The sequence below is a fragment of the Penicillium nucicola genome (assembly GCF_028828085.1).
Source record: "Penicillium nucicola strain IBT 29836 chromosome Unknown utg000010l, whole genome shotgun sequence".
Classification (NCBI taxonomy): domain Eukaryota; kingdom Fungi; phylum Ascomycota; class Eurotiomycetes; order Eurotiales; family Aspergillaceae; genus Penicillium; species Penicillium nucicola.
Genome location: NW_026643134.1, coordinates 1,645,869 through 1,672,064, shown reverse-complemented (window position 1 = coordinate 1,672,064; position 26,196 = coordinate 1,645,869). Strand labels below are relative to the sequence as shown.

At 48.1% G+C, this 26,196-nt stretch overlaps 8 protein-coding genes across 8 annotated transcripts; 5 read left to right on the top strand and 3 right to left on the bottom strand.

Moving 5' to 3' along the window:
- Positions 1-35: 35 nt before the first annotated feature.
- On the top strand, positions 36-1,811 carry atg15 (triglyceride lipase ATG15; the record flags this gene model as incomplete). The annotated part of the gene is made up of 2 exons (XM_057131566.1): positions 36-203; positions 261-1,811. The coding sequence occupies 2 exons, from the start codon at positions 36-38 to the stop codon at positions 1,809-1,811; spliced, it is 1,719 nt and encodes a 572-aa protein (XP_056979554.1).
- A 1,377-nt stretch (positions 1,812-3,188) lies between these two features.
- Positions 3,189-4,861, top strand: fgaCat (catalase easC; the record flags this gene model as incomplete). The annotated part of the gene is made up of 4 exons (XM_057131565.1): positions 3,189-3,210; positions 3,264-3,316; positions 3,373-3,552; positions 3,611-4,861. 4 exons carry the CDS (start codon positions 3,189-3,191, stop codon positions 4,859-4,861), a joined length of 1,506 nt encoding a protein of 501 aa, XP_056979553.1.
- A 2,652-nt stretch (positions 4,862-7,513) lies between these two features.
- N7511_009187 (putative MFS alpha-glucoside transporter) lies at positions 7,514-9,306 on the top strand (the record flags this gene model as incomplete). The annotated part of the gene is made up of 2 exons (XM_057131564.1): positions 7,514-7,840; positions 7,918-9,306. The coding sequence occupies 2 exons, from the start codon at positions 7,514-7,516 to the stop codon at positions 9,304-9,306; spliced, it is 1,716 nt and encodes a 571-aa protein (XP_056979552.1).
- Positions 9,307-9,633: 327 nt separating this feature from the next.
- Positions 9,634-13,688, bottom strand: N7511_009186 (Peptidase S8/S53 subtilisin/kexin/sedolisin; the record flags this gene model as incomplete). The annotated part of the gene is made up of 4 exons (XM_057131563.1): positions 9,634-11,956; positions 12,010-12,969; positions 13,028-13,235; positions 13,424-13,688. The coding sequence occupies 4 exons, from the start codon at positions 13,686-13,688 to the stop codon at positions 9,634-9,636; spliced, it is 3,756 nt and encodes a 1,251-aa protein (XP_056979551.1).
- Positions 13,689-14,015: 327 nt separating this feature from the next.
- Positions 14,016-16,882, top strand: N7511_009185 (S8 family peptidase; the record flags this gene model as incomplete). Its single annotated transcript, XM_057131562.1, has 3 exons — positions 14,016-15,811; positions 15,874-16,192; positions 16,253-16,882. 3 exons carry the CDS (start codon positions 14,016-14,018, stop codon positions 16,880-16,882), a joined length of 2,745 nt encoding a protein of 914 aa, XP_056979550.1.
- A 336-nt stretch (positions 16,883-17,218) lies between these two features.
- Positions 17,219-19,539, bottom strand: N7511_009184 (Hsp70 family protein; the record flags this gene model as incomplete). The annotated part of the gene is made up of 8 exons (XM_057131561.1): positions 17,219-17,569; positions 17,626-17,854; positions 17,918-18,027; positions 18,078-18,180; positions 18,233-18,500; positions 18,573-18,639; positions 18,716-19,334; positions 19,394-19,539. The coding sequence occupies 8 exons, from the start codon at positions 19,537-19,539 to the stop codon at positions 17,219-17,221; spliced, it is 1,893 nt and encodes a 630-aa protein (XP_056979549.1).
- Positions 19,540-20,280: 741 nt separating this feature from the next.
- Positions 20,281-21,695, top strand: N7511_009183 (uncharacterized protein; the record flags this gene model as incomplete). Its single annotated transcript, XM_057131560.1, has 2 exons — positions 20,281-21,121; positions 21,181-21,695. Coding segments are annotated over 2 exons (1,356 nt in total), but the record flags the coding sequence as incomplete, so codon positions are not given.
- Positions 21,696-23,499: 1,804 nt separating this feature from the next.
- Positions 23,500-25,856, bottom strand: N7511_009182 (Hsp70 family protein; the record flags this gene model as incomplete). Its single annotated transcript, XM_057131559.1, has 8 exons — positions 23,500-23,838; positions 23,900-24,182; positions 24,245-24,354; positions 24,411-24,510; positions 24,577-24,847; positions 24,903-24,969; positions 25,031-25,643; positions 25,705-25,856. 8 exons carry the CDS (start codon positions 25,854-25,856, stop codon positions 23,500-23,502), a joined length of 1,935 nt encoding a protein of 644 aa, XP_056979547.1.
- Positions 25,857-26,196: the final 340 nt, after the last annotated feature.

Below are 26,196 nucleotides of genomic sequence, written 5' to 3'. Positions count from 1 at the left end.
GACTCCAAGTCTACAAGTTTCCTTGATCATCCATCATGTCTCGAAAGCGCTCATGGCTTGGGCTGAGTGTCCAGAGCCTTCTGTTTTCAGCTGCAGTACTGTCAACTGCAACCTCTGCCTCGGTTCATCCACCTCTACAAGCTCCTATCATCCCGCCACAGGTACCGTTGGGATCTGGAGGTACACCTGAGACGCATGAGTTTGTGAGTTACGCCACCCCAACAAAAGCCGTGTCATTTGGATTGTACTTACACTCATAGTCTTTGCGACACATCTTTCATCGCGGTACCTATGATCAACCCGATCTCCATGTAAGACTCGATGTCAATGCCGACACTCGGCTTCGGGCTGTATCGGAGGATGGCGATGAAACCGAATACATTGCGTCGGAGTCATCTCTGCTTGCCTCTTCGAGCCCTCTTACAATACAACGACTGGCCGATCGACGACTCTCGGTGATCGAGGAGCATTTGGCCACTGCGCGGTCTTCTGGCTCTGTAGCCGCCTTGTCTGCAGATGAGTGGGTCATGGACACCCTGCAAGGGCCAGATATCACAGACAAGAAGACGGTCTTGACATTCGCTCAGATGACCGCAAATGACTATATTCAGGAACCCGGGACGGGGCAGTGGCACTCTATACACGGGCAATTCAACTACTCGGGGAGCTTTGGTTGGCAAAAAGATGGACTTAGAGGGCATATCTATTCAGATCAAACCAACAGCACTGTCGTTATTTCGCTGAAGGGTACTTCGCCGGCCCTTTTTGATGGCGCGGGTACAACCACCAACGACAAAGTCAACGACAATCTATTTTTCAGCTGCTGCTGCGGGCAAGGAGGCTCTTACCTGTGGAGACAAGCCTGTGATTGTCAAACTGCTACATTCACAGCAAATTTGACTTGCATTGTTGAGTCTATGAACGATGAAAACCGTTACTATAAGGCTGCAATTGAGCTCTACTCCAATGTCACCGAGCTTTACCCGGATTCGAATATTTGGATGACAGGCCATTCCTTGGGCGGAGCAATGACCAGCTTGGTCGGGCTAACGTTTGGATTGCCCGTAGTTACTTTTGAGGCTATCCCAGAAGCTTTGCCGGCAGCCCGGCTTGGTCTCCCAAGTCCGCCTGGGTACGATCCAAGACTCCCGCAAACACGACGACATACCGGTGCCTATCACTTTGGGCACACTGCAGATCCGATATACATGGGCACTTGTAACGGAATCAACTCGATCTGCACATGGGGCGGTTACGCGATGGAGTCGGTTTGCCATAGCGGACAAATATGCACATATGATACCGTTGCAGACAAGGGATGGCGTGTTGGGCTGGGCACTCACAAGATCGAAAATGTGATATCTGATGTTATCCTTAAATATGACACTGTCCCGAAATGTGTCGAAGACGAGGAATGCTTTGATTGCGAACTCTGGAAGTTCTTCCGAAGCAATGGCTCGGAGATCACTACCACTACCACAACCTCAACAACAACTTCCTATACCAGGACCTCGACGTGTAAGACCCCTGGGTGGTGGGGATGCTTAGACGAAAGCACTACTACCACTACTACCACCACCACGACTTCTCCGACAAATACAGCTACAACCACAACGTGCAAAACCCCTGGTTGGTTCGGGTGTAATGATCCTGCAACTACCACAACCGCAACCCCGGCGCCTACCGTTACGACAACGTTACCCACAGTAACCGCAACAACTACTACTTGCAAAACTCCTGGGTGGTTCGGGTGCAATGATCCTACCACCACCCTGCCAACGACCACTACATCCATTTCGGTTCCCACATAGCCGACCTTTTTTATTATAAGACTGATATGGACCACTAGAGTGGCCATCACAACATGCGCACGGAGCGACAATGTCGCTGTCCCCGCCCTCTCACCTCCATGCATGCCTTCATAGTATGTCGTTTGTTCAATTTGCTCCAACTGACCTGATGGACTGAAAATCCGCGGGCGGTTGATATACCCTCCCATATTCTGTGATTTACTTGTTTGCTTTTGCCATCGATTTTGCACTTCCTTCTATATACAAGCCAAGATATACGACCAACATGCGAACGAGCAATCTGTTTTCTGTTTCTTCTTTCTGCTCCTCTCAGCTCCAAGCGGGCACGGTGCTACTGGCGTTACCAGGTGGGGGACCCCTCCGTCTGTTTCCCCTATTCAAGGTCATTACGATTGTTTGCTAGAACATGTTTGGATTTACCAGCTCATGTACGAGAACCCTATCCGAAGAAATTCCAATGGAGGCATTTTGGTTACTGGAGTATTACTGCTATTACTGCTAGATTTGTCAATACATTCCTCGAAGTCAAGACTATAGGAGCCCTGGAGGATTGTCATTCATAATGACAAAGGCCAAATGAATTTCGATGTAATCTCCGATCGGGTCGTCCCGTAACTTACTGGTGGGAACCACACGACATACAAGAGAGAAATGAATTTGTGAGAGGTCAATTGAGACTTTGGCATATTCTGACCTGATTCCTAGTTCTACGAATAAGGTGGGGCTAGAGGTGAAATACGGGAGAAAGGGGAAACCTACCAAACTTATAACTTGCCATTTGGAAAAAATGTGTAGCAAAACATTGACGTAAATAGTCTCCAGGTTGAGGAGCTTCTCTTTATACCGAAAAGGCAAAACAGAGCCTCAGCAGGACTCAGTGGCCGTTTCCGCTGTCGACTTCCTAAATGTGCCCGTCCGAACACGAACAGGAATGGCCTGCCTGAAACGGATATCAAACGCACGATTGAGCTCTTTTCCACTTCGGTCTAGCTTAAATCCACTTCGGAATCCAGGTTCATTCCTCTCCTATTTCTTGAGACCTGGTTTTACAAAATATTCTCGGGTAGCCGACCGATGCATATGGCATGAGTATAGGGTACGTCGGGCCAGATGCCGACTATAGATCAAACTTAGATGCTACCTTATAATGACATGGAGATAAACATAAGCGGTGGTCTCAAAGAACAACCGCTCTGCAGATCCAATCAGCCAATCAGTAGCTGATGATTCCATATCAAAACCGCCAGTGGGTCCAATTGCTTCATTGGTTTTTTTTTCTCGGTGTTTGGCGTTGGCTGAGGACGTATATAAAGCCCCGCAATACCCTCAGAGCTCCCATTTTTTCTTTTTCCATAGATTGCAAGACGAATTGCCAAGATGGGTCAAGATACCGAGCCTAGTAAGTTGGTGTCGCTGCCTCTACCAGCTCGAGCTAACTTGGTGTTCTCATAGAAACCTACCGCTACAATGAGACTCCGGTCTACACAGCCTCAAATGGCTGTCCGGTATGCTTCACACATCTCTCCAACCTGACGCGATCTAAGAATACATATGGGTATAGGTTATGGACCCGCAGGCTGCTCAGCGCATTGGGCCCAATGGCCCTTTGCTGCTTCAGGATTTCCACTTGATTGATCTCCTGGCACACTTTGACCGCGAACGCATCCCCGAGCGCGTGGTTCATGCCAAGGGTGCCGGTGCCTACGGCGAGTTCGAAGTTACCGACGATATCAGTGACATCGTATGTACCGTACCGACTATGATATTGAGGATGGATATTGGGCTAATCCGTTACATAGACCACAATTGATATGCTGAAGGGTGTCGGCAAGAAGACCAAGATGCTGACTCGTTTCTCAACCGTCGGTGGTGAGAAGGGATCCCCCGATAGTGCCCGTGATCCTCGCGGTTTCGCCATCAAGTTCTATACCGAGGAGGGCAACTGGGACTGGGTGTTCAACAATACCCCGGTGTTCTTCCTACGGGATCCTGCCAAGTTCCCAATCTTCATCCATACCCAGAAGCGCAACCCCCAGACCAACCTCAAGGATGCCACTATGTTCTGGGACTACCTGTCCACCCACCACGAGGCCGTCCACCAGGTCATGCACCTGTTTAGTGACCGCGGCACTCCGTACTCATACCGCCACATGAACGGATACTCTGGCCACACCTACAAGTGGATCAAGCCCGACGGAACCTTTAACTATGTTCAGATCCATTGTAAGACTGACCAGGGAAACAAGACCTTCACCAACGACGAGGCCACTCAGCTCTCCGCCGAGAACCCCGACTGGCACACCCAGGATCTCTTCGAGGCAATTCAGCGCGGCGAGAATCCCTCCTGGACCTGTTATGTGCAAGTTCTCAGCCCCGAGCAAGCAGAGAAGTTCCGCTGGAACGTCTTCGACCTGACAAAGGTCTGGCCACACAGCGAAGTGCCTCTGCGCCGCTTTGGTCGCTTCACGCTGAACAAAAACCCAGAGAACTACTTCGCGGAAATTGAACAGGCAGCCTTCTCTCCCTCCCACATGGTCCCCGGCGCCGAACCCTCCGCCGACCCAGTCCTCCAGTCCCGCCTCTTCTCCTACCCGGACACCCACCGCCACCGCTTGGGAGGCAACTACGAGCAGATCCCCGTCAACTGCCCCCTGAAAGCCTTCAACCCAACTCACCGTGACGGTCCCATGAATGTTAATGGTAACTACGGTGCTAACCCTAACTACCCCTCTACCTTCCGCCCGATTGCCTACAAGCCCGTTAAGGCCAGCCAGGAACACGAGAAGTGGACCGGCGCTGTTGTTGCTGAGCAGTACCCCGTGACCTCGGAGGACTACGTCCAGGCCAATGGTCTGTGGCAGGTTCTTGGCCGTACCCCCGGCCAGCAGGAGAACTTTGTTGGTAACATCTCTGGTCACCTGTGTGGTGCTCATGAACGCGTGCGCAAGGCTACCTATGATATGTTCCGTCGCGTCAATGCTGATCTTGGTGCTCGCATTCAGTCTGCTACTGAGGCCCATGTGTCTGGGGCCCCTCCTGCCCGTCTTTAGAAGATGGGGTCGATCTGCGATTTCATCTCTCATTGTGTTCTCATGTGCATCTAGATACCAATATCATGACTTAACGTGGTCGGCAAGCGAGTGGGCCATGTAAGCGAGTGGGCCACCCAACCACTTTTTCGCATCCCGGTCTATCTATCTGTTTTCTATCAACCACCATGCCTCCAATTCGCGTCAGATCGAGCCAAAATTCCGTTCAGCAAGAAGGCCGTATCCTACTTGCTATACAGGCTATCAAGAGTAAAGAGATTAGCACTATTAGGCAGGCCGCAGACCAATTTCAGGTCCCCCGCACTACGCTCACGCGTCGACTACGCGGAACTACAAACCGCGCTGAATCTCGCGCAAATTGTCATAAAATGACACAAATTGAAGAGGAACTACTTCAGCAGCGGATACTATCGCTAGATCTACGTGGAGCAGCCCCTACACAAGCTCACGTACGAGAAATGGCGAATATCCTACTCGCGAAGCGTGGTTCTACCCCCATCCAAACCGTCGGCGAAAAATGGGTATATAACTTCACCCAACGCCATCCAGAGCTTTGTTCTCGCCTTTCACGACGATACGACTACCAGCGGGCACAGCAAGAGGATCCAAAGATTATTCAAGAGTGGTTCAACACTGTGCAAGCCACGATTCAGCAATACGGTATCCTTTCGGACGATATCTATAACTTTGACGAGACTGGCTTCGCAATGGGCCTTTGTGCGAATCAAAAAGTGATTACCCGATCAGAATACTACGGTCGGAGATCAGTTTTACAGCCAGGAAACCGTGAGTGGGTAACTGCAATCGAGTCAGTTAACGCTTCGGGGTGGGCGCTTCCACCGACCCTTATTTTTAAGGGTAAGCAATACAATCAAGCGTGGTTTAAAGACCTTCCACGCGACTGGCGTATCGAAGTTAGTGCGAACGGGTGGACGTCCGATAAGATCGGCCTTCGCTGGCTTCAAAAGCAATTTATTCCGTCGACAAATAGTCGTACGCATGGAAAATATCGACTCTTAGTCCTCGACGGACACGGAAGCCATCTTACGCCAGAATTCGATCAACTTTGCGCGGATCACGATATTATACCAATCTGTATGCCAGCGCATTCATCGCATCTTTTACAGCCTCTTGATATCGGATGTTTCGCGGTTTTGAAGCAATCGTACGGTACCTTAGTCGGTAACAAAATACGGCTCGGGATCAACCATATCGACAAGCTTAACTTCCTCCTAGCATATCCACAAGCTCGTGTCAACGCATTTAAAACAGACACAATCAAGAATAGCTTTCAAGCAGCAGGATTAGTACCATTCGATCCTCAAGAAGTGCTATCAAAGCTCAATATTCAACTTCGGACGCCGACGCCACCTTCCAGCCGTGGCAGTGACACAAGCGCATTTTACCCACATACACCCGCGAACGTTAACGAGCTTCTAAAGCAAGCATCCTCGATCAAAGAGTTCCTTAAGCAACGCTCAAATAGCCCACCCTCGCCTTCACAGGCAGCGCTAAACCAGCTTATTAAAGGCTGCCAAGTCGCAATGCAGAACGGTATACTTCTCGAGGAAGAAAACAAGCAACTACGTGCCGCCAACGCTACACAAAGGCAAAAGCGCGCTCGTGTGAATAGATGGATAGCCCACGATGACGGTTTATCAGTACAAGAAGCATTAGAGCTAGAGGAAGCTCACAATCAGTTCTTTCAGCCAAGAACAGGACCGAGGGTAGCGCTGGCGCAGGCTACGCAAGCACCGGTTATGCGGCGCCCACCTAAATGTGGTAAATGTAGCGAGATAGGGCACAAGAAGAATGCCTGTCTAAGAAGAGATTAATCAATATAATAGCGTTATGGTTGAGATATATCGATAAAAGTGTAGAAAAAGTGGTTGGGTGGCCCACTCGCTTACATGGCCCACTCGCTTGCCGACCACGTTATGAAATGTGGCCTTGTTTTTCAGGCCCCCAGGCAACGAGTTTGGCTTTTGAGTTTTCACAAACCTTCCGAGGCTGCGAATGTTTATTTTATACTTTTATACTGCTGGGATTATGGCATGAATTTGTATATTTTGCTATCGATGCTATACCGTCAATACCATAGACGCTATAGATGACATATCAAAGGCCTTGATCAAGATCTGATATCAAAGTCGGCTGCAAGGGGGAGAACCGGCCACGCGGGGGAAGTGACTGCAGATCGGAACACATCTAGACCAGGGCTTGACCATTAGCAGCTAGCATCTCACCTCGAACCCTCACCAAGAACAGACACAGCCAAAAGTAAAAAGCCGCAGACCAATTGGGCCAATGTCACTGACCCCATTGCCCCATCCGGCGCCAAGCTTCTCATCCCGCGAAAATTTGCTGGACTCTGGACTTTCCCCGCCAATTACTCTTTGGCCTCTCTTTGTCAGTCTGCTAGTCCCTTTTTTCTCTCGTCAATTCCCGGAGTCAAGAGGGAAATTTTGGCCGTGTGCGATGTTTCCTGCGCTGTGGGTACTCTGATTTTTTTCTCCCCTGACCTTCCGAACGATCCACTCGACTTGCAACCCTGCCTCGACACCTTCGCCTCCAAGACTCTCTTTCACCCTCAAGCGTCCATTGCGTTTCTTTGATATATCTTTCTCGGTGCTCCCCCTCCGCCAATTCACCATGGCCGACCCTAAGGCACAGGATGCCATCACCCCCGTGGAAGCGCCCCCAGACTACAAATACCCCAACTCGTCACCACCCTCCAATGCGTCCATGGAGAAAGTGATCGAGAATGCCAAGGCCGCGACAAATAAGGAGCAGTCCATGACTTTGCTGCAGGGTATCAAATTGTACCCGAAGGCTGTGATGTGGAGCGTGCTCATCTCGACTTGCATTGCCATGGAGGGTTACGACATCAGTTTGGTCAATAACTTTTACGCCTTTCCTCAATTCAATCGCAAGTATGGCCAGATGCTGGCCGATGGTACATACCAAGTTTCCGCATCGGTATGTCGATCACTTCCAGACTTCAATTGTGCGGCGGTGGAAGAACGATGAAAACTGACAATTCTCTCGTCATATAGTGGCAAGCAGGTCTGAGCAACGGTGCTTACTGTGGTGAAATCATTGGGCTGTTCATCAATGGCTGGGCGTCCGAGCGATTTGGTTATCGGTACACTATTATGGCCTGTCTCATCCTGGTGAGCGCTTGGACGGCTATTTTCTTCACGGCTCAGAATGTACAGTCCCTGCTTGCAGCGGAGATTCTGTGTGGTATTCCTTGGGGTGTCTTCCAGACTTTGACCATCACATATGCTTCGGAGGTTTGTCCCGTGGCTCTGCGTGGATATTTGACGACATATGTCAATTTCTGCTGGGGTCTTGGCCAGCTTATTGGCATTGGTGTCATCAAGGGCATGTTGAACCGAAATGACGAATGGGCCTACCGGATTCCCTATGGACTTCAGTGGATGTGGCCTCTGCCTCTTTTCATTGGTATTTGGCTTGCGCCCGAGTCCCCGTGGTGGCTGGTTCGCAAAGGGCGGACAGAAGATGCGAAGCGATCGCTCGAGCGATTGACCAGCAAGAGTATAGATACGGATTTCGATCCCGAAGAGACTGTTGCCATGATGGTGCACACGACCGCTCTCGAGGCTAAAATCACCAAGGGTGCCAGTTACCTCGACTGTTTCCGGGGTACCGATCTTCGTCGCACAGAAATCGTCTGCATGGTCTGGGCCATTCAAAACCTCAGTGGCAACTCCTTTTCCAACTACTCGACCTACTTCCTAGAACAGGCCGGCTTGAGCTCCAGCAACTCCTACGCCTTCGCCATGGGACAATACGGCATCAACATGGTCGGCGTCTTCGGCGCCTGGTTCCTCATGACCCTCGGCATCGGCCGTCGAACCCTGTGTCTCTACGGCCTCTGCGGCCTCTGTACAATGCTCCTAGTCATGGGATTCCTTGGCCTAGTCCCCGAAGATCACAAAAACCAAGGCTCCCTAGCAACCGGCTCCATGATGCTAGTCTGGGCCCTATTCTACCAACTCACCGTTGGAACAGTCTGTTACTCCCTCGTCGCAGAACTCTCCACCCGCCGCCTGCAAATCAAAACAGTCGTCCTAGGACGCAACCTATACAACATCGTCGCCATCGTCTGCGGCGTCCTCACACCCTACATGCTCAACCCCAGCGCCTGGGACTGGGGCAACTACGCCGGCTTCTTCTGGGGCGGAATCTGCTTCCTCTGTATTATATACACTTACTTCCGCGTCCCGGAGCCACGCGGCCGCACCTTTGCCGAGCTGGATTTGCTCTTCGAGCGAGGTGTCAGTGCTCGTAAGTTCGCCACTACCCAGGTTGATGTCTTCGATGAGACTATCGAGGGTCACGTCATCGAAAATTACCGCACTGCGAAGAATAATCGCGCGGATCCCAGTTCCTTGGAGAAAAATGGCCCTGCCATATGATGAGATGTGTCTTATGTGATACGAATAATTTTGAGTCTCGCTTGAGGGCTGTAGATTGATGCCTGGGCGCTCTTGCATGTATATAGCCTACACTTCTACGGTAAATAGTTTTAATTTTATATAATTGTCATTTACTATTTTGATCTATCTGTATTGATGTGTCTGTTCATATGAACTGCTCATCCTTTTGATTCTATGATTACTTCCAAGATATCAAATCTCTTCTACTCGAAGCTAGCTCGACTCCATATTCTGACACAACTATATACACCACACCTAGTCCAAAAAAAGTCTTGTTTGCATAACATCAAAGCAGGCAAAAAGAGTTCAATGCGTTCTTCTCTTTTTATTTAATCCCATCAGAGTTCTGGCATCAGAGTCTGAGCTAGAAGAGTCTGTTTCTTCCTTGGCACTAGTACTCTGATTCCCATGACGCTCATCAATTTCATGATCATCATCTCTTGTACCAGATAGGAACAGCAACGAATCTATCCCATCAGAGCGGTGTAAATCACGAGAAGGGCTAGGGACCCATTCCCTGGAAATATTAAACGGATATTCGGGGTTCGATAGCCATGAAAGCACATCCCGACTGACAGCCTCATCGCCAATTATCGCACCTGTTGAAGAAGTGGGAGAAGCGTGATGTATGTCGAGATCTTGTGGAAGTGGCTCGAGGTAATATCGCCCCTCGGAACGATTTTCATCTTCACGGGCAACTAGGAATGATTGTTGTTCAAGTAGGCCTGTATCGATCTCATCCCCTGAGGTTCTAGGCTCGAGAAGATATGGCCTTGTAGGATTATACCGCGATGAAATATCATCAAGAACATCCCATCTGTAAAGGGTCATGTCATCATCCTCTCCCAAGCGCATGGCATTGATTCTTTTGTACATCTCGGTCAAAATTGTAGACCACAAATGTCTTGAACTTCGCTCACACTCCGCAGAAACATCGTCGAAGAAACCCCAGACTTTCATCCACTTGTCACTTTTTGTGGTAGCTCCGATACCCTGGAAAATATTTTTCAAATCCTGGTGCGTAAGGCGACGCTGAGGCAACTCAAAAACCCCCATATCAGTGGGATCAGAACGGAAAAAGGTTCTACAGGTTATAATCAACGCTGCTAAGCCAGTAGCATAAGCTGTTGCAATCGATGGCTCAAAGCTTGCGGAGGGAGTCAATAATGGATGCGTTCCCATGAGCGGGTAATTGTCCCAAGCTCCAGGGAACAGAAAGTCAATGTTATCAAAGCTCTGCATCGGTTGCGGGAAGTTGAAATCTTCGATAGGACCAATATTGAAACACTCTGGATAGTTTGCCGATACAAGGTTAGTACTGCTGTATAACAGCGGGGTTCTAGCAGAGCAAAATATGAAAATGCCCGCTTGTAAAGCTTCATTGAGGGCATCGCTGAGTTCCTTTGCTTCGTTCCTGGACACTGGGCGCTCAATTGCTTCCGGCAAACAGATAATCGCGGGCCCGAGGGATATTATCCATTTCAGTGCCCTTGATACACTTTCTGCTGTGCAGAGAATCATGCCCTTGCTGGGATCATATTTCGAACTCAATCCGGCCATGAGGAAATGTGCATTCGGACATATCAAAGATATTGCTTGGGCAACTTTAATTCTGTTACTAGAGACCTTAGCCTCAAAGCTGGTTTCGAAATTGTGTAGACTGAAATTTTTCTTGTGGGAGATTTTGGCTCCCAAAAAAGAGTCTTCACTTTCCCATTCACAATTATCGCCAAGAATGGCCACGCCGGGGCTCATGTGATTCGATCTGGAAGTTTTGTCGACCAGGATTTCGTGCACGATTGTGGAAAACCTCCTCATGCAATTGATCCACCTTAAAGACGGACTTATGGATGGCGAGGCCATTTCATTAGTACCGTCTTCTGCTGGAGGCAAGAAGTATGCTTGTGTATCATCCTCGCGACTCTCCAACGAAGGAGCAGCACAGTAAGCTAGCATGTTCTGTATTACCGGATCAAAAGCAAAATCGTCTGGTTGAGCAGGATTCAGGATGAATCCCCATTCAAATTGCCAGCGGTGATCATTCGAAATTCCATCGAACTCCGATTCATCAGCGAAAAAGTTGGAATCATTCATTTCCAAGTCCGATGACGAATCTCTTTCTTCGCTGCCCAAGATGAACGTAATGCTCATTCGATCAGAGCTAGCACTTTCACCCTCAGAAGTTGAGATGATTTTCCCATGACTGGGGTCGGAGGTGTCCGAAGGCTGATCGACATCATGCTTCGACTGGTATGAAGGAAGAGATTTCACAGCAAGCAATCTCAAATGACCAACAATATGGGCGACAAGACTGTCATCACTTTCGTCTGATTTCCCACATAGTGGGCATGATTCAAAAACCAGTTTTGTTTTGCGAGCACTTCTATCAGCGAGGATATCAAGTTGTGACTCAGTATATGATCTTGGATGTGTCTCCTTCATGTGGGCAAGATAATAATCTCTCGAGGCAAAACGTTGCAGACCGTGTGACTTGGCGTTGCATTGCCAGCGTAAATTGTGTCCTCTCATGTGTTCAAGCCAATCATTGCTGTTGCTGAAAAGCGCTTCTGGGGCTTCACATTCTTCAAATAGGCAAACATATGGATCGAGGTCTTTTCTTACATGCGAACTAAACAGCGTTATTAGTGCCAATCGATGGGTTGCGGTTCTGGGGATACCTACCGCCATTTTTCAACGGTGGCCATTTCACTTGCAGGAAGAGCTTGGAAACAATATGGACAGATCACTTCCGGCAAAGAGCGCAGAAATTGCTCCCAGTCTGTAGCTATAGTCAGTTCAAGTCTCTCTTTGGCATTCCTTGCTTCTGTTTGGTATGCCGATGAAGTCTCGATAGGCCGTGGTGTCTCCAAATTATGGAGACGTTCGTAGAGTTGCAACAAAAAGCCCTTGTAGGATTCATTGTGTGATGCCTGTATCTCTTTGTATCTTTTGTTCAGATTCCCGATGGGACAAGGTGGAAACACTATCTCTTCGTGCTGTTCCAAAACAACGGTCCTGGTTTCTGAAACAACTGACTGGACTGATATTCTTTTGAATTGACTCGGAGTTAGAGTCGTCGCACTGATCTTTGTCTGAGAAGTCTGAGCGGTCTCGACAATGCTTTGCGCAAGGTCCTTGGGATGGCTTGGGTTGCTACTCTCGATATTCCCTTTGTGAGAGGAAGATACATGTGCTTGGTCACCTTGTGGCGCCTGATGTATTGGCTGTGGTCTGGGTTTGTGAATTTTGACCGGGTTTTGACCGTACCGAGTACGTCGGTATAGAATTCGTTTCCGACGAATCAAAGCTGTAGTAGCAAGGCGATCTACTATACCTTCTGTGGTTCCGGGAAATTTGTCCTGGATGTATTTGGCAAATAATGTTTTGAGGAACGGCTCAACATTGTTACCTTCATCATCTTGAATGATATATAAATCGACAGCTTTCCGATTTGATAACTCCTGGCCAGCTTTTCGAACCGTATTAGACAGCTTATTGAGAAGTTCTATCTCTTTGCCGGCAGCGACAGCATATTTTTCAAGCCTTTCGGAGGTTGGAACAGGGCTATTGACTTTGGAAGCTCCTTGTCGCTCAATCTTATATCCCTCGCAGACGAACCCGCCGGTAGAACAATTCAAGCAGCTGCAAACAAGTCAGTGATGTTGAATAATGATTCTCTATCACCCCGCTAGAAAATCACCTAGGCTTTGTTTCGTCGCAATTCTCCTCGCGGCGACGACAAGTCATACAACCAGAGCTGGAAAGTGGAACTTTCTGAAGATGACCACTTATTAGTGGTAACTTATGCAAGGATTTAATGTTCGCCGCATTTGGTGGGTTGGTTGATGCCGCTTGAATGTTAGATTCGAGAATGTGCCGCTCCTGGTGCAATTCATGTACACCAATGTCTAGTTTATCATCATCCACGTTTTGTCTTGTCAATTCTGTCGAAGATGATCTCTGGAGAAAATGACTGTGGTCATGACCAGCACTGTCTCTAGTCATCAAGGAAGAATCTTGAACCAGGGATTTGAAACAACTTAGGCCTTTGGACCATCAGTATATGTCAACGTGGCAACCAGGGTGTGTACCTTACAACTTTGCAAATGATCATTGAGCGCCTCCAGTAGACCTTTCACAACCTCTGCAACTTCCGGTGCCTCTCTAAGCCGGTGATCAAGTGAAGCACGAATTGGGCCGAAAACAGCGTTGTTTGAAGTCCAGATCGAGAATCTTGCATTTTGGTTCTCCAGGAGCGAAAACTCTCGCGGTGGAATGGACGCTGATAGTTGGTAGCATAGTCGCAAGGTCGAGAAGCATTGTTCTGCGAGCTCCACAATACTCGAGGTTTGCGAGGCCATTATATCAGGGTCGAGACTAGGAGTGGTCTCTCTTCAACCGAACCCAACGCGGGGTTTGGCCCCCAATTTTCCAAAAGACGCCGTCCACCTTGTCCTCTCGATCAAATCCTGTACGGTAAGAAGGACGAGAAGTGTCAAGTGAAACAGACGATGAATGATAAGACATGCAAAGTGGGATAACCCTGGAGCAGACTGGCGCTGACAGTCCAGCCCAACCAATCACGAGCTGCTTCAGCCTCAGCCTTAGCCTCACCCTCTTCTCCTTTTCTGCAGTGGGCATTTGGGATTCTTCTGCATCAAGCCAGTTCACACGTTCGAGTCTCAACGATGACTCTGGCCCCGTCCATTTCCCAGCCGTGGAACGGTAGCATGAGTTTCTCCTTACTGCAGGAAACAGTCGCGATATTGCGAGAAGCCGCCGAGCTCCTGAAACGCTCAGAGGCAGCGCCTCGAGAGCACTGGTACACGCATTTATGGGCCCAGTGTATCCTGATTCGCGAACTTTTATGTCGCATAGAATCTTTTGTGGAAGAACACAACCAGCATGTTGTGGATTTGTTGACGTATCTTGAAATCAGGATCAAGGGTCTCATCATTCCACCTGGAAAGGCTTCAGACCAATCTCCCGCTCGCCGATACGCCCGCCTACTGAAGATAAGCAAGCTATGGCAAGAAATTAAGACTCATGATACCGAGGCAAAACTGGCCTTCATTCACGCATTCTTCGACCTCCAACCACATGCTGAATTTCTTGAGTATCTAGAGCAGTGGTACAACATAATCACTGTCAAATACCCCGAGAGCCCTTCAAATTTGTCCCATAATCGACCTGAGTCTCGGAGGCGAAAGAGAAAGAATCCTTCGGACGATGTGTGGGATGCAGCTCAATCTCTCTTCAACGCTCTTCTGGAGTCAAAGGACTGTGAATGCCGTCCCGTGCATGACTTCGGGATGAGGCTTCACGTTGGTACATATAGAAAACCACCGGGCATAACAATGGATGCCTGCTCAAAACGTGACTTTGAAATGTTCATATCGATGGAAGAAGAGTGGCACGAGGCTCATGTATGGATTGACGAGAAACAAAGAGACAAAATAGTTCAATTTGTCACGGAGACAGAAATCACAGAACCAAAACGACAAAAGCATTCCAGACAAATGAAAGTGACGCAGTTATGTCCACCGATACGCAAGAGCCGGCCATCTGACCGTCGTCTTGAGTTAAAAGTCGATGGTCAGGGCCGACTTCTCAAATTGATATCCAAAAAGTGTTGCTTTGCAGTTGACACACCACCCGTCTCTCTCGAAGAATTCATGCAGTCTCGGTCTCGATCATTTACGGATAAAACAAAGCGAATCCTGGCAGTACTGCTTAGTTATGCCCTCCTTCATCTGCATGGCACTGCGTGGCTTTCTCCCAGCTGGGGCCCTTCAAATGTGTATTTCTTCAGGACAAACACCGCAAGAATTCCTTTGAAACCTTTTATCCAAGCTTCCTTGGATGCTAGGCCTGATGTCTCCTCGTCTTTAGCCGGTGGGCCGGGAGAGTTTAGCACGGATGAAGAAGATCTGGAGGACATAGATCCCGACGATGTTCTCGTTCACCAGTGTCCAGCTCTTGTCTCTTTAGGCGTCATGTTGATGGAGATGTTCCTAGCAACACCTTTTGAAACATTGGCTCAGCAATCGGGGGTATATCCCGCTGATCGTATGAAATTCACAGATGCGGATACAGTGTTTCAGAATTTCAAGGCTGAGATTCCTCAAAATTCTCAATTCTACTATGCAGTAGAGAAATGTCTGGACCCAAGTGTTTGGGAAAATGAGGACGCAATCCGGCTGGACGACGATACTATCCGAAAACTTATATATGAGGAGGTAGTGCAACCACTAGAGGATGAGCTCTTCCAAGGGTTTAGTTATATCTCGCGAGATGACCTCGACCAATTCGCCCAAAATCTGGATTTTGATGGCTGGGGTCAAGTGATTCAAAGCCAGCACAAAGAATCTTCAAATTCGCAACCTGAAAGCATCCAACGGTCGGATTCCTATCCCAATGCCGACAAAAATAGTCTGGAATTCTTCGACGACGACAGCATTGCGGATAGTCACACTACGGAAGCGTGCGTATAAATGAACCTCTTACCACCCCAATCCGGGCTTCTAACATTTGTTTGGAACGCAGATGTCAGAATTACAAAATATGGGAAGTGAAGTACATGGAAGTTTATGAAAAGTTCATCCAAAGCCCTCCCAAAAGCCCCGTCAAAATTGCGATTCTTGATACCGGTATTGACGAGAAACATCCTGATATCGATGCATGCGTCGACCAGATCAAAGATAGATACGACTGGACCGACGAAAGTTCTAATGGAAAAGCCAATGACCGCACTGGACACGGTACATTTATTGCAGCGCTGCTATTAAAATATGCGCCAGATGCTGAGATATACATCGCCAAAATTTGCGATACAAGACCGTCTAGCCCTCAAACGATCGCGAAGGTGAGATCTTACAAAGAGTATGCGTCTAAATTTCCAGGACTCTAATTTAACTTGACACAGGCAATAAATTATGCGGTTAATGAGTGGAAGGTTGATATAATCACCATGTCATTTGGTTTCCCTACTCGGAATATTGTTGGATACAATGAGTTGGAAAATGCGATTGATAGGGCACACTTCGAAAATGTACTACTACTTGCTGCCGCTTCAAACAACGGTGGAAACAACGACCGAGCATACCCTGCAGGCGAAGAAAAGGTTATATGCATTCACTCCACCGATTCCAACGGAAATCGGTCGCCTTTCAGCCCAACTGCCCGTGCAGATGCCATCAATATCGGGACGATTGGTGAGGCAGTCACTTCCGCCTGGCCGGTCCATCTCTGCTCTCCGGTTACGGCCCTGCCAGTCAAGCAAAAGTCTGGTACATCTTTCGCGACAGCTATAGCGGCAGGCATTACTGCATTTTTGATACAGTATGTCAGGTTGTATTTGCCTGAGCATGCACAGAAAGTGAAGCGAAAGGCTAAAATGGAAGCTGTCTTTCGAAGAATCGCGGAGAAGACTGCATCTTCTATACCAAGAGATGACTATCATTATTTCTCTTTGAGCCAACACCCAAGCAATCTTTTTGGGAAGCAACGACACTTCATTGACGAGACTCTGCGTGATATACTTGACCATGCCTAGAAGATACCATATTACGAATTATTTGTTCATCACCAAGGTTACTATGATATCTTTTTACTTTTGTCGACGATTTTAAACATGACTTGCGGAGCCGTATGACTGGCTCTGGTCATATCATTTCAATGAAGCAGTGCATAGACTAAGCAGACATGATAATATATGGCAAGACTTGGCTTCCTTTCTCCGTTTTGGTGCAAATATGTCTGCATCTCGATCAAGTGACATATATGAACGGACTGTTTGTCCCCCCGTCTATAGAGAACTGACCAGAATCCAACCCAGGCGAGCTCAGTCGTCAAAATAACAACACTCAAACGCCAAACTAGAGTAGACCCGCTAGTCCACCATGATCGAGACATAATCCGATCCCAGCTTCTTGCCTTGGAAATAAATTGAAAACTCCGTGGAAGCTCCTGACGGCACCATCTCAATGGTGTAATTAAAGATCTTGCCCCTCTGGCCCGTGGGCCCCTTGAAGTCTTCAAGATCATCGTATTTATAGCCACTGAGATCAAACTGAATAGTGGAATGCTCCGCCACGCTAACATCACTCGATAGAAAAGGTGGCGTTTCAGCTTCACTCGTGTAAACCGTCAGTGTGAAGGCGGGCGGTGGGAATTCCCTCTCATCGATGAAGATTTTAAAGTAGTTTTCTCGGATTGGATGTGATTTTGTCACATCTTTCCCCTAGTGATAATGGTCAGAATGCAAGATTATGAAAGGAAACATCAAACGGAGCATACCTTGGTAATGTACCAGTCCATCACACCCCGTACCTTGTAGACACCCTCGTATTCACACCAGTATTTCTCTCCCTTGTCATGGACTCCTTTTTTGAAAATTGTGCTGAAACTGAGACCGAGGCTTGTTCTCGAAACTCTCGACAATATCGCAGGAGCATTAGGCACATGTGCAGTTATGGGAGCATCCATGAGTCCCTTTAGGATAGCGCCTCGACAGATAGCAGTACGACTTTTGAATGAGATGTTAGATCCCTCCATATCCGTAAATAAATATAACGGCAATGGGGCTTACCTTCTGAGGGCATTAAACTGGCAGACTTCGATTCCTTGGCTGGAATACTTGGCCTCGAGATATCGATATATATGGGGACTCGAGCCAAGACCACCCACAAGAACAATTCCCTTGATAGAGCATAAGCATTCTGAAAATAACAGCACAAAGTCCTACTTACCGTCACATGTAGCCCTTTGCTTTGGGCTTTGGTTAGCTGGCTATCTACCAGACTAGAGAGGCCAGGCACAGCTCTCTTGTGAAACGCATCACGAATATCGGAGCTAGAGTTCTGCTTAGTGAAGTATGATGAGTTCATTGAATGCAGAGACCTACCCAGAAAAGTAGATACAGCCATTCTTAATATGAGGCTTGCGGGAAGTGTCATTCAACTCTGCGGCTGTTAATGGGCCTTGCATAATCGACACTGGATATGTATCCCAGTCATTTGCCTCTCCAAAGTGAGGCTTGATAGAGTATTCCCATTCATTTGTTAAGATGGCTTTTTGATCCGCCGAGCTGAAGCCGGACCACCGTCGGCCAATGCGATTCCTGCATTGTGCTATAAAGTCCTCATCGATGAAAATGCCACCACACACACGGCCTGCACATTGTCAGCATGCCGTTAGCAAACCTATCGTTTTTTGTCAAAACAGAGATGAACTCATTGACTCACCGTCACCCTCGACTGACTCGTGCAATTGCAGTGGCTGCTGGTGTCCAACTGTATATGTTATGACATCCTGATTTTCCGACAAAGGCAGTCAGTTGGAATTATTTTGGAGAACACATTCACCACGGACTCGGGTGTTCACTTACCACGGTGCCACCTCCAGCATCGCAAATCACAAACACATCATCTGGCTTAGTATGTCTCTCACGGTCAATCAGTGCAGCCAATCCGGCTGCCTCGGGCTCGGGAGCAAAAGTTAGAGAGGTTGGACCGGCGGGACGATGATCAAAAATGCCGGCCTTCCTGGCGGCTTCTGTCATGGCACTGCGGGCATAATCTTTCCAAATCGCGGGCACGGTCAGAACCACATGGAACTCGAGAGACTCAATGAGATAGCTGGGACGAGCCTTGAGAATGGTCTTGAGTGTATGTTGCCAAATTGCCCGTAGGTAATCTGCAATGCAATCCTCAGCCGTCTTCTCGCTCTCGCGCAGTAGCATCTTGGCCCGGCCAATATGCACCGAATCTCGAAGCTCATTCCACATGTCATCTTCTCGCAGCAGAAGAAGCTTGAACCACTCAAGCGCTTCTATTTCGTTCGGAATCTCAAAGCCCCATAACGGGGTGTCGGTTTGGGGTCCATACTCGTAGTAAAGCTTCGTGGGCACTTTAGCATGGTCACCGCGCATCCCAGGCCATTGCGTGATGATGTTGATGTTTTCTTGTTTAAAGTCGGCCAATGTTATCCACGAGACACCAGAGAATCTGCTCTCAGCACAGGTTATCAGCATTGGAACTTCCACCTCAAGTTTGGAGAGACCGACGTAGTTCCGAAATCGATCCCAATGATCAAACAATTGTGCAGGTTAGCCTGCTTCGACTTGTCCAGTCTACCAAAGAAAGATGCCAATCGATTTTTGGGAATTTCCGAGGTTTTTCTCAAGTAGCCGTCGGCGTCAACCTTCGGCATCTTGGTCTGCGGTCTTGAAGTATATGGTTCAATTTCAGGTAGAGGTATGACAAGGACATCAAAGGCTGTCGATATTGTTCGCTGATTCGGCAGCACGTCTGAGCTCTGTGAGTTTCTGATCAAGAAGCCCTAGGAGATCGAGAGAGGAAGAAAGAAAGAGTGAAGCTAAGCTACTGGAAACTAACTTCTACCTGCACCTGCGGGGGAAACGCCTGCTCAATTCCCAACCACGACAACCGCTATCCACGCGCTCCGAGCTCATGGCGCATGCAATTTCCATCACATTCATGATGACTGCGATCGCTCAGCGTGCCACGGATTGGGCCAAGCTATACCTTTTGGGGCATTCGGGCGAGGCAACAGCGGTGCGGCGATCTCACACGCCATCTTTTGAAACGAGCTCGGTGCACTGGGCTGAATGCATACGCTGATGTGCTACGATGTGGGATTCCTATCAATCTTACGAGCCACGTCACGCGGCTCAAGTGCGCAGCCTAACCTCTCACCTCACATATTGCCTGACGGTATGAAAATTACTAGCCTTAATCTATACTGTCATGACGTGGTATTTCATCTGGAAAGACGAAAAAGATCAGACAGGGTACAAAGGCAACATCTGGGCAGAAATATCCCTCTTTACAGTGACACTGTCTGGTTCCGTGCATTGTGGTCAACACTCAAGAGTCGAATAACTTCATCATAACGGCTTTATCTTTTCTTGACGCAGAAGTCATACTTAAAATGCAACAGCAACCAACAATCATACACCGGAGTCCTGGAGCCACAAAGGGAACCGATACAGTCCTGTTGGCCACCAATGAAGATATTCAAGATTTCGAAATAAGGAGCAGCATCCGCGGGAGCCCGGATCCATCGTTTGTCTCAACTCTTTCGCAACAGGCTAGGGAATCAAGTTCAGGTCTACCGGAGCATCCAAGTCAGGAGAAAGCACCTCTTTCGGCTCTGAGTAGTAGTGTTCCCAGCGAAATGGACAACCTGAAATCCCAATATCTGCAGCTACAACAAGAACTGACTGCTGAGCGCGCCAAAACAAGCCAACTCTCAGCTACCAACCAGAGGCTGAACGACGAGGCACTTGAATGGGGTAAAAAGTGTTCGCAGGCTGAAAATAAGCTAGACGAAGAAGTCCGGCATCATGGTCAAACGAATCGCACCTTGCAGCTGAAGCAGAGGGACGCGAGTCACTGGCATCGCCTGTTGCAGGACGCCAACCGCGCCATGAATAGCGCAGCGAAGCACCAGCAAATTTACCATCAACTCGAAGACTCTGAAATCACGGCGCGAGCGAAACGCCTCCGCGTGGATATTCGCAACTTTGCCTTGAGATTTGCCGAAACCAAAGAGGGCGTCGTTCAGATTTCCCCCGCCTCATACTCTCTCCTCGAGGAATACCTTCAAGTGCCTATAAGCATTCTAGACCAATATTTGGATTCTGCTTCATCTCGTTCATCCATTATCCGCGCTTTTCTGTGGGCTTTCCTTTATGAGGAGGTTTTCCGAAAATTTAGATGGGCGCCAGGAGACGTGGGACAAGGCATGCGATCACTATGCGACTTGATAGGTATTTTACACACTATTCCAAGACTGAAGCCTCTACCTTCAGAGCTAACACGGCTCAAGAGCCATCGGCCAGGAAGCCATCTGAGTTGAAAGAAGAGGTAGAACGCAAGCGGAATATGTGGAGGGCTCATACCGTCAGCTTGGTTCTTGAGAAAATGGATAGGAGTACGGAAGAGACGCACGACAGTCATCGGGGATTTCTCTCCAAGAAGATAGAGGTTCTTGTTAGCTGCCTCAACCCCATAGTGTCGTGCAGCCCCCGAGAGCTGGCCGGCCCACTGTCGAGACTTCTACAGGAAAGTCTGGCGCTCGACCAAGTGCTCAGCCAGCAAGTGGCACGGTGGACCTGGCGCCTTCCCAGTGATATTCCTTGTGAATTTGACGAAGCCATCATGGACACATCAGGACACAACAGTCAAAAGGGGATTACTCGAGAAGTCCAGCTGTTCTTGGCTCCTGCTCTCATGAAACAAGGCACATCCTCCGGCGATGACTTTCTGATAAATGAAGTTCATGTCAAGATGGAGGTGGAAATTAGTTATAGGCCACAGTCTCAGAGTAGTGGCTCTGCCCTCCGTCAGTATATATCTGAGACCTTCGGGAAAAGGCGTACAAAGTGAACGTTCTAGGACTTTCCAGATGTTCAATTAAATATTACCAGTCACAGATTCATACGCTCTAAAACAACTGCTCACCATTCAATTATTACTTAACACTAATAATACCGTTTTGATCCAAGTACAGATGCGTAGGAATCCCAATAAAGTAATTGCACCGTTTCCGAGGGAAGCGCTCTTATAATGCAAGGGTGTCCATACACTTCCCCTTGAGGTCGGAAACATAGCCGCTTACGAAGTACAACGCACCAATGCCCGGGGACCATTTTCTTATTCGCCATTGGCGACAAGGATGGGTCAGACCTCTTCGGTGACTATAATATTACTGTATGCTATATTCCCTCAATCTTTTTACAACGCCTACGTCCCATACATGAACATCACGTTTAGCGTATCCGTAACCTACGTACCAGTCAAGATCACGATTATCCCAAGTTATTCTTAGGATCAAAACAAGGCTATTTAGATAGATACAAGCTATTATATAGTAGTAATAGTAGAGTATCATAATTCATATCGAAGAGAAAGCCGAGATTGGCCTTCTTAACTCTCTCCGAAACCTAATTCCTACGATCGCGGATTATCTACGCCTACCATAACTTATCATACCTACGCTTCATTACCACCTACGACGGATGAACCCCGATCAAACAAAAACGTGGCGCACTTTCATTTAAGAACCTTGAGCCTTTCGTTGAGATCGTCAAATTTATTAGCTTTTTCACGGAAACACGAAGAATACCTTTAAAAGAGGACCTTGACGGTTTCCGTAGAAGAGCTAATAAAGTAAACAGTCTTGATAAAGTAGGGCTCAAGATTCTTAAATGGAAGTGCGCCACGGTTTTGTTTGATCGGGGTTTATTCGTCGTAGGTGGTAATGAACCGTATGTTATAGTAGGCGTAGATCATCTGCAATCGTAGGAATGAGTACCGCAAAGAGTTAAGGTCAATTTCAGCTTTCTCTTCAATAGAAATCATGATAATCTACTATTAGTACATGATGGCTAGTATTCATCTAAATAGCCTTGTGTTGATCCTAAGATCAACCCGGCGGCAGTCATAATCCTAAGATCAACTCAGGGGTAGTCGTGATCTTGACTGGACATCGTGATCTTGACTGGACATCGTGATCTTGACTGGACATCGTGATCTTGACTGGACATCGTGATCTTGACTGGTACGTACATTACGGGATACGCTAAATGTGATATTCATGCATAGGTCGCAAGTGTTGTAAAATAATTGAGAAGGTACAGTATATTAGAGGCTGCAGTCCACTGATCTGCGATGTTGACACGCCCATAGCCTTCTCCTTAGACTTGGCGCATGGAGGCTTGCTTACCCGGGTAAAAAGATGACCTGTGGGCCAAGACGCACGCCAAGAAAAGGTGCGACATGTGTAAGAGTTATATTACAGATCCAAGTATCGTGCTAGCCCTTCGTATTTGCAAATTCGTGACTGTTTACTGTAATTTACTAGCAGGGGGAATCTATCACACTCGTCTGGCTTTGTAGTGGGCGTCGGGTTGCCCACAGCGACAGCTGCGTGAGTTCATATGTTATTGAAGATTTATTGAAAGCATTAAAAGATACATGACTGTTCCAAGGTTTATGTAGACAATAGACATTTCCAGCCCTGGGAGTCCTACGATAATCTATGTTACGCGGGAAGTAACTATATGGTTCGCAAATTCAAAGCCAAGTCACATTGTGCTCGTAGATTAAACAGCCTCTGGGTCACTCCCTCTGAGGATTGAGTCCTCTAATCATATTCGGCTTTGACGTTGTGGGACGCCTGCTTGCGATGATTGACGTAGAACGTAAAGTCCATAGAGGCGCCAGAAGGGACCATCTCTATGTCGTATTCAAGCACCTTGAGTCTTCGATTTCCATCCGCACTAGTAAAATCCTTTAGACTGGATATTTCAACATCGGGCGTCCACTTCAGGTCACACAAAAGCTTCACGGTATCGTTCATTCGCTGCGGAGGGTCACTGCTGGCGCACTGGTAAAGCCCATCGTTTAAACTCCCCCTATGGTTCCTTTTCACGTAACGAGACCAGGGATGTCGCACAGGGTCGAGTTTGGACATGTTTTCTCCCTATTGCAATGCGGGTGTGAGTTGACTATTGTTTCATCTCCTAGTGCGGATGCTTTCGTACCTTGCGGATATACCAGGTCATTTGATTATTTATCACATAATCGCCTTCATCGGCAGACCATTCGTAGTCTGGATCGGACCGACTGTGTTTGAGGGGATCGAACAACGTGTAGTATACTGTTCCGAGACTGTAGCGAGCAATAGTTGATGTCACCTGAATGGGCGCCGGGATGTAGGGAGTTTTCATCCTCATTGAGCTCTCGTCATCATCGTCACCCTCTGTGCCCATAAGTTGGTCTTCCGCAAAACCTTTGTAGACTGCCCCGCGACATATTGCTGTCCGTCTAGAGAATCTGTCAGAGGCGAACTCGTGATGCATACTATGGTGCATTTTCTGTTCACTTACGGTTTCGTTCCCAAGGATTGGATGATTGTCAGTCCGGCCTTGGTATGTTGATCTTTCAGATGTTGATAAAGATAAGGACTCGACCCTAGGCCACCAACGAGAATGATTCCCTAAACATAATAAGTTTCCATGTCCTGATTATGGCGATTTGCCTCGGCCGGCATACCTTGAGTTTAAGACCCTTCTCTTTGATCTTTCCCATTTGCTCCTTCACCAATTCGTCAATTTTGTTGAATGACTCCGTGAATGCCTTCATTATATCGGATCTGCTCGAAGAATTAGTCACTTAAAGTATTAGAGGCCTGGAGTGAACTTGGTTCGGTGAATCTCACTGTCGGAAGTATATCCGAGCCTTCTTGATATGCGGAAGCTGGGATAAATCGTCTTGCCCGGTATTCACAAAAGCCTCGGCGGGGATGGGGACGACGTATTCCTCCTTTGAGTCTGGTTTTGGGATAAACTGGCGCTTGTACGTTCTCTCCCATTTGTCCTTCATAATCTCTTTTACTCCAATCGCACTGAGAAGTGTCCAGCGTCTACCTAGACGGTTCCTACATAGCCCCTGGAAGGCGTTATCAATTAATACTGCACCACATAGGGCTCCTAGTGTATGTCAGACTTGTTCGGATTCAATATACAAGAGACCCCAAAAGCTCACCTGTCCCCTCAACGGCCTCATCCATCGTGATAGGAGAAGTCGATGCAATTTTGTAGCTGATGAGATCCTGAGAAGGTTATATCAGCTCTAGCATCTTCTGATACAATGCCATGTGCGTCGACACTTACCACCGTTCCACCTCCAGCATCCAATATGAGCCAGACGTTACCAGCTTGGACCAACTCCTTGTGCTCTGGCTCAGCAAGTGTCGCCATTCCAGCCGCTTCAGGTTCCAAGACAAAGCTTAGCCTTGTCTTGCCGATTTCCCGAGGAGCCAAAAGCCCTGCCATTTTCGCTGCCTCTTCCATACTTTGTCTCGCGTATCCTTTCCAGATTGCAGGCACAGAAATCACAATGTGAAACCTGAGGGCGGGCAGGAATTGGTCTCCCCGGGACTTTTCAATCATCTTCATGGTATGCGCCCATAGCAGCCGTAGATAGTCAGCCACTAGATCAAGCGGCTGCAAGCCCTCCATCCTGACCTTTTCCTTGGCAAGAAGGAAGAACTCGGAGGACTTCACATCATCCTGAAGATCCTCGTTTTTCAAAAGAAGAAGCTTGAACCAACGGACCGGGTCTGCATCTGGATGAATGTCATAGCCCCACGAGGTGATCCCATTATCATAATCGATTTCAGTCGGGGCTTTGCCTTCGTCTGCACCGCAGCCTGGCCATTCGCTAATGGTGCTGATGGTTCCTTTGAGAAACTCACTCGCGGTTGCGTATGCGACGCCGGAAAACCTAGAGAGCCCCAGTAGACATGGTCAGTCTTGTGTAGATAGGATCGAGGATAGGGACCTACGTGGTTCCGAAGTCGATCCCTACAACCAACACCTCGTCCTTTTCCGTGAGGTTTAGTCCTTCCATCGATGGATCAAAGTCCGAATCGCTGTCATCGTGGCCCCAGTAGCTATCATGCGCGTCTCTTTTATTCACGTCTTTATCAACTCGCATTTTGCCGTCAAGTTTGATGTATTACTTGAACAGTTCTGAGGGAGAATATTCGAATTTCACCGTTTTGACGGGAGAAGGTTTCTTGACCACGTACAGTCAAAGATATAAACCCTTTTCCAAAGGTCGAGGAGTTTTCCCCGTGACAATCTTACAAGTTGGCGGCAAGTCGTCGTAAATAACCGTTCTGAAACCGCGGTTTCTAACATGTTGGAGTTTTTGCAAAGCTGCGTATCTTACCGTTTCAACCAACCACGACAGTAGTTGTCAGCCTCAGTGATCCCAGATGCACCACCTGCATGTCTGGTTGCCTGTTTCTCAGTTGTGAGTCATGTCCTTGTCG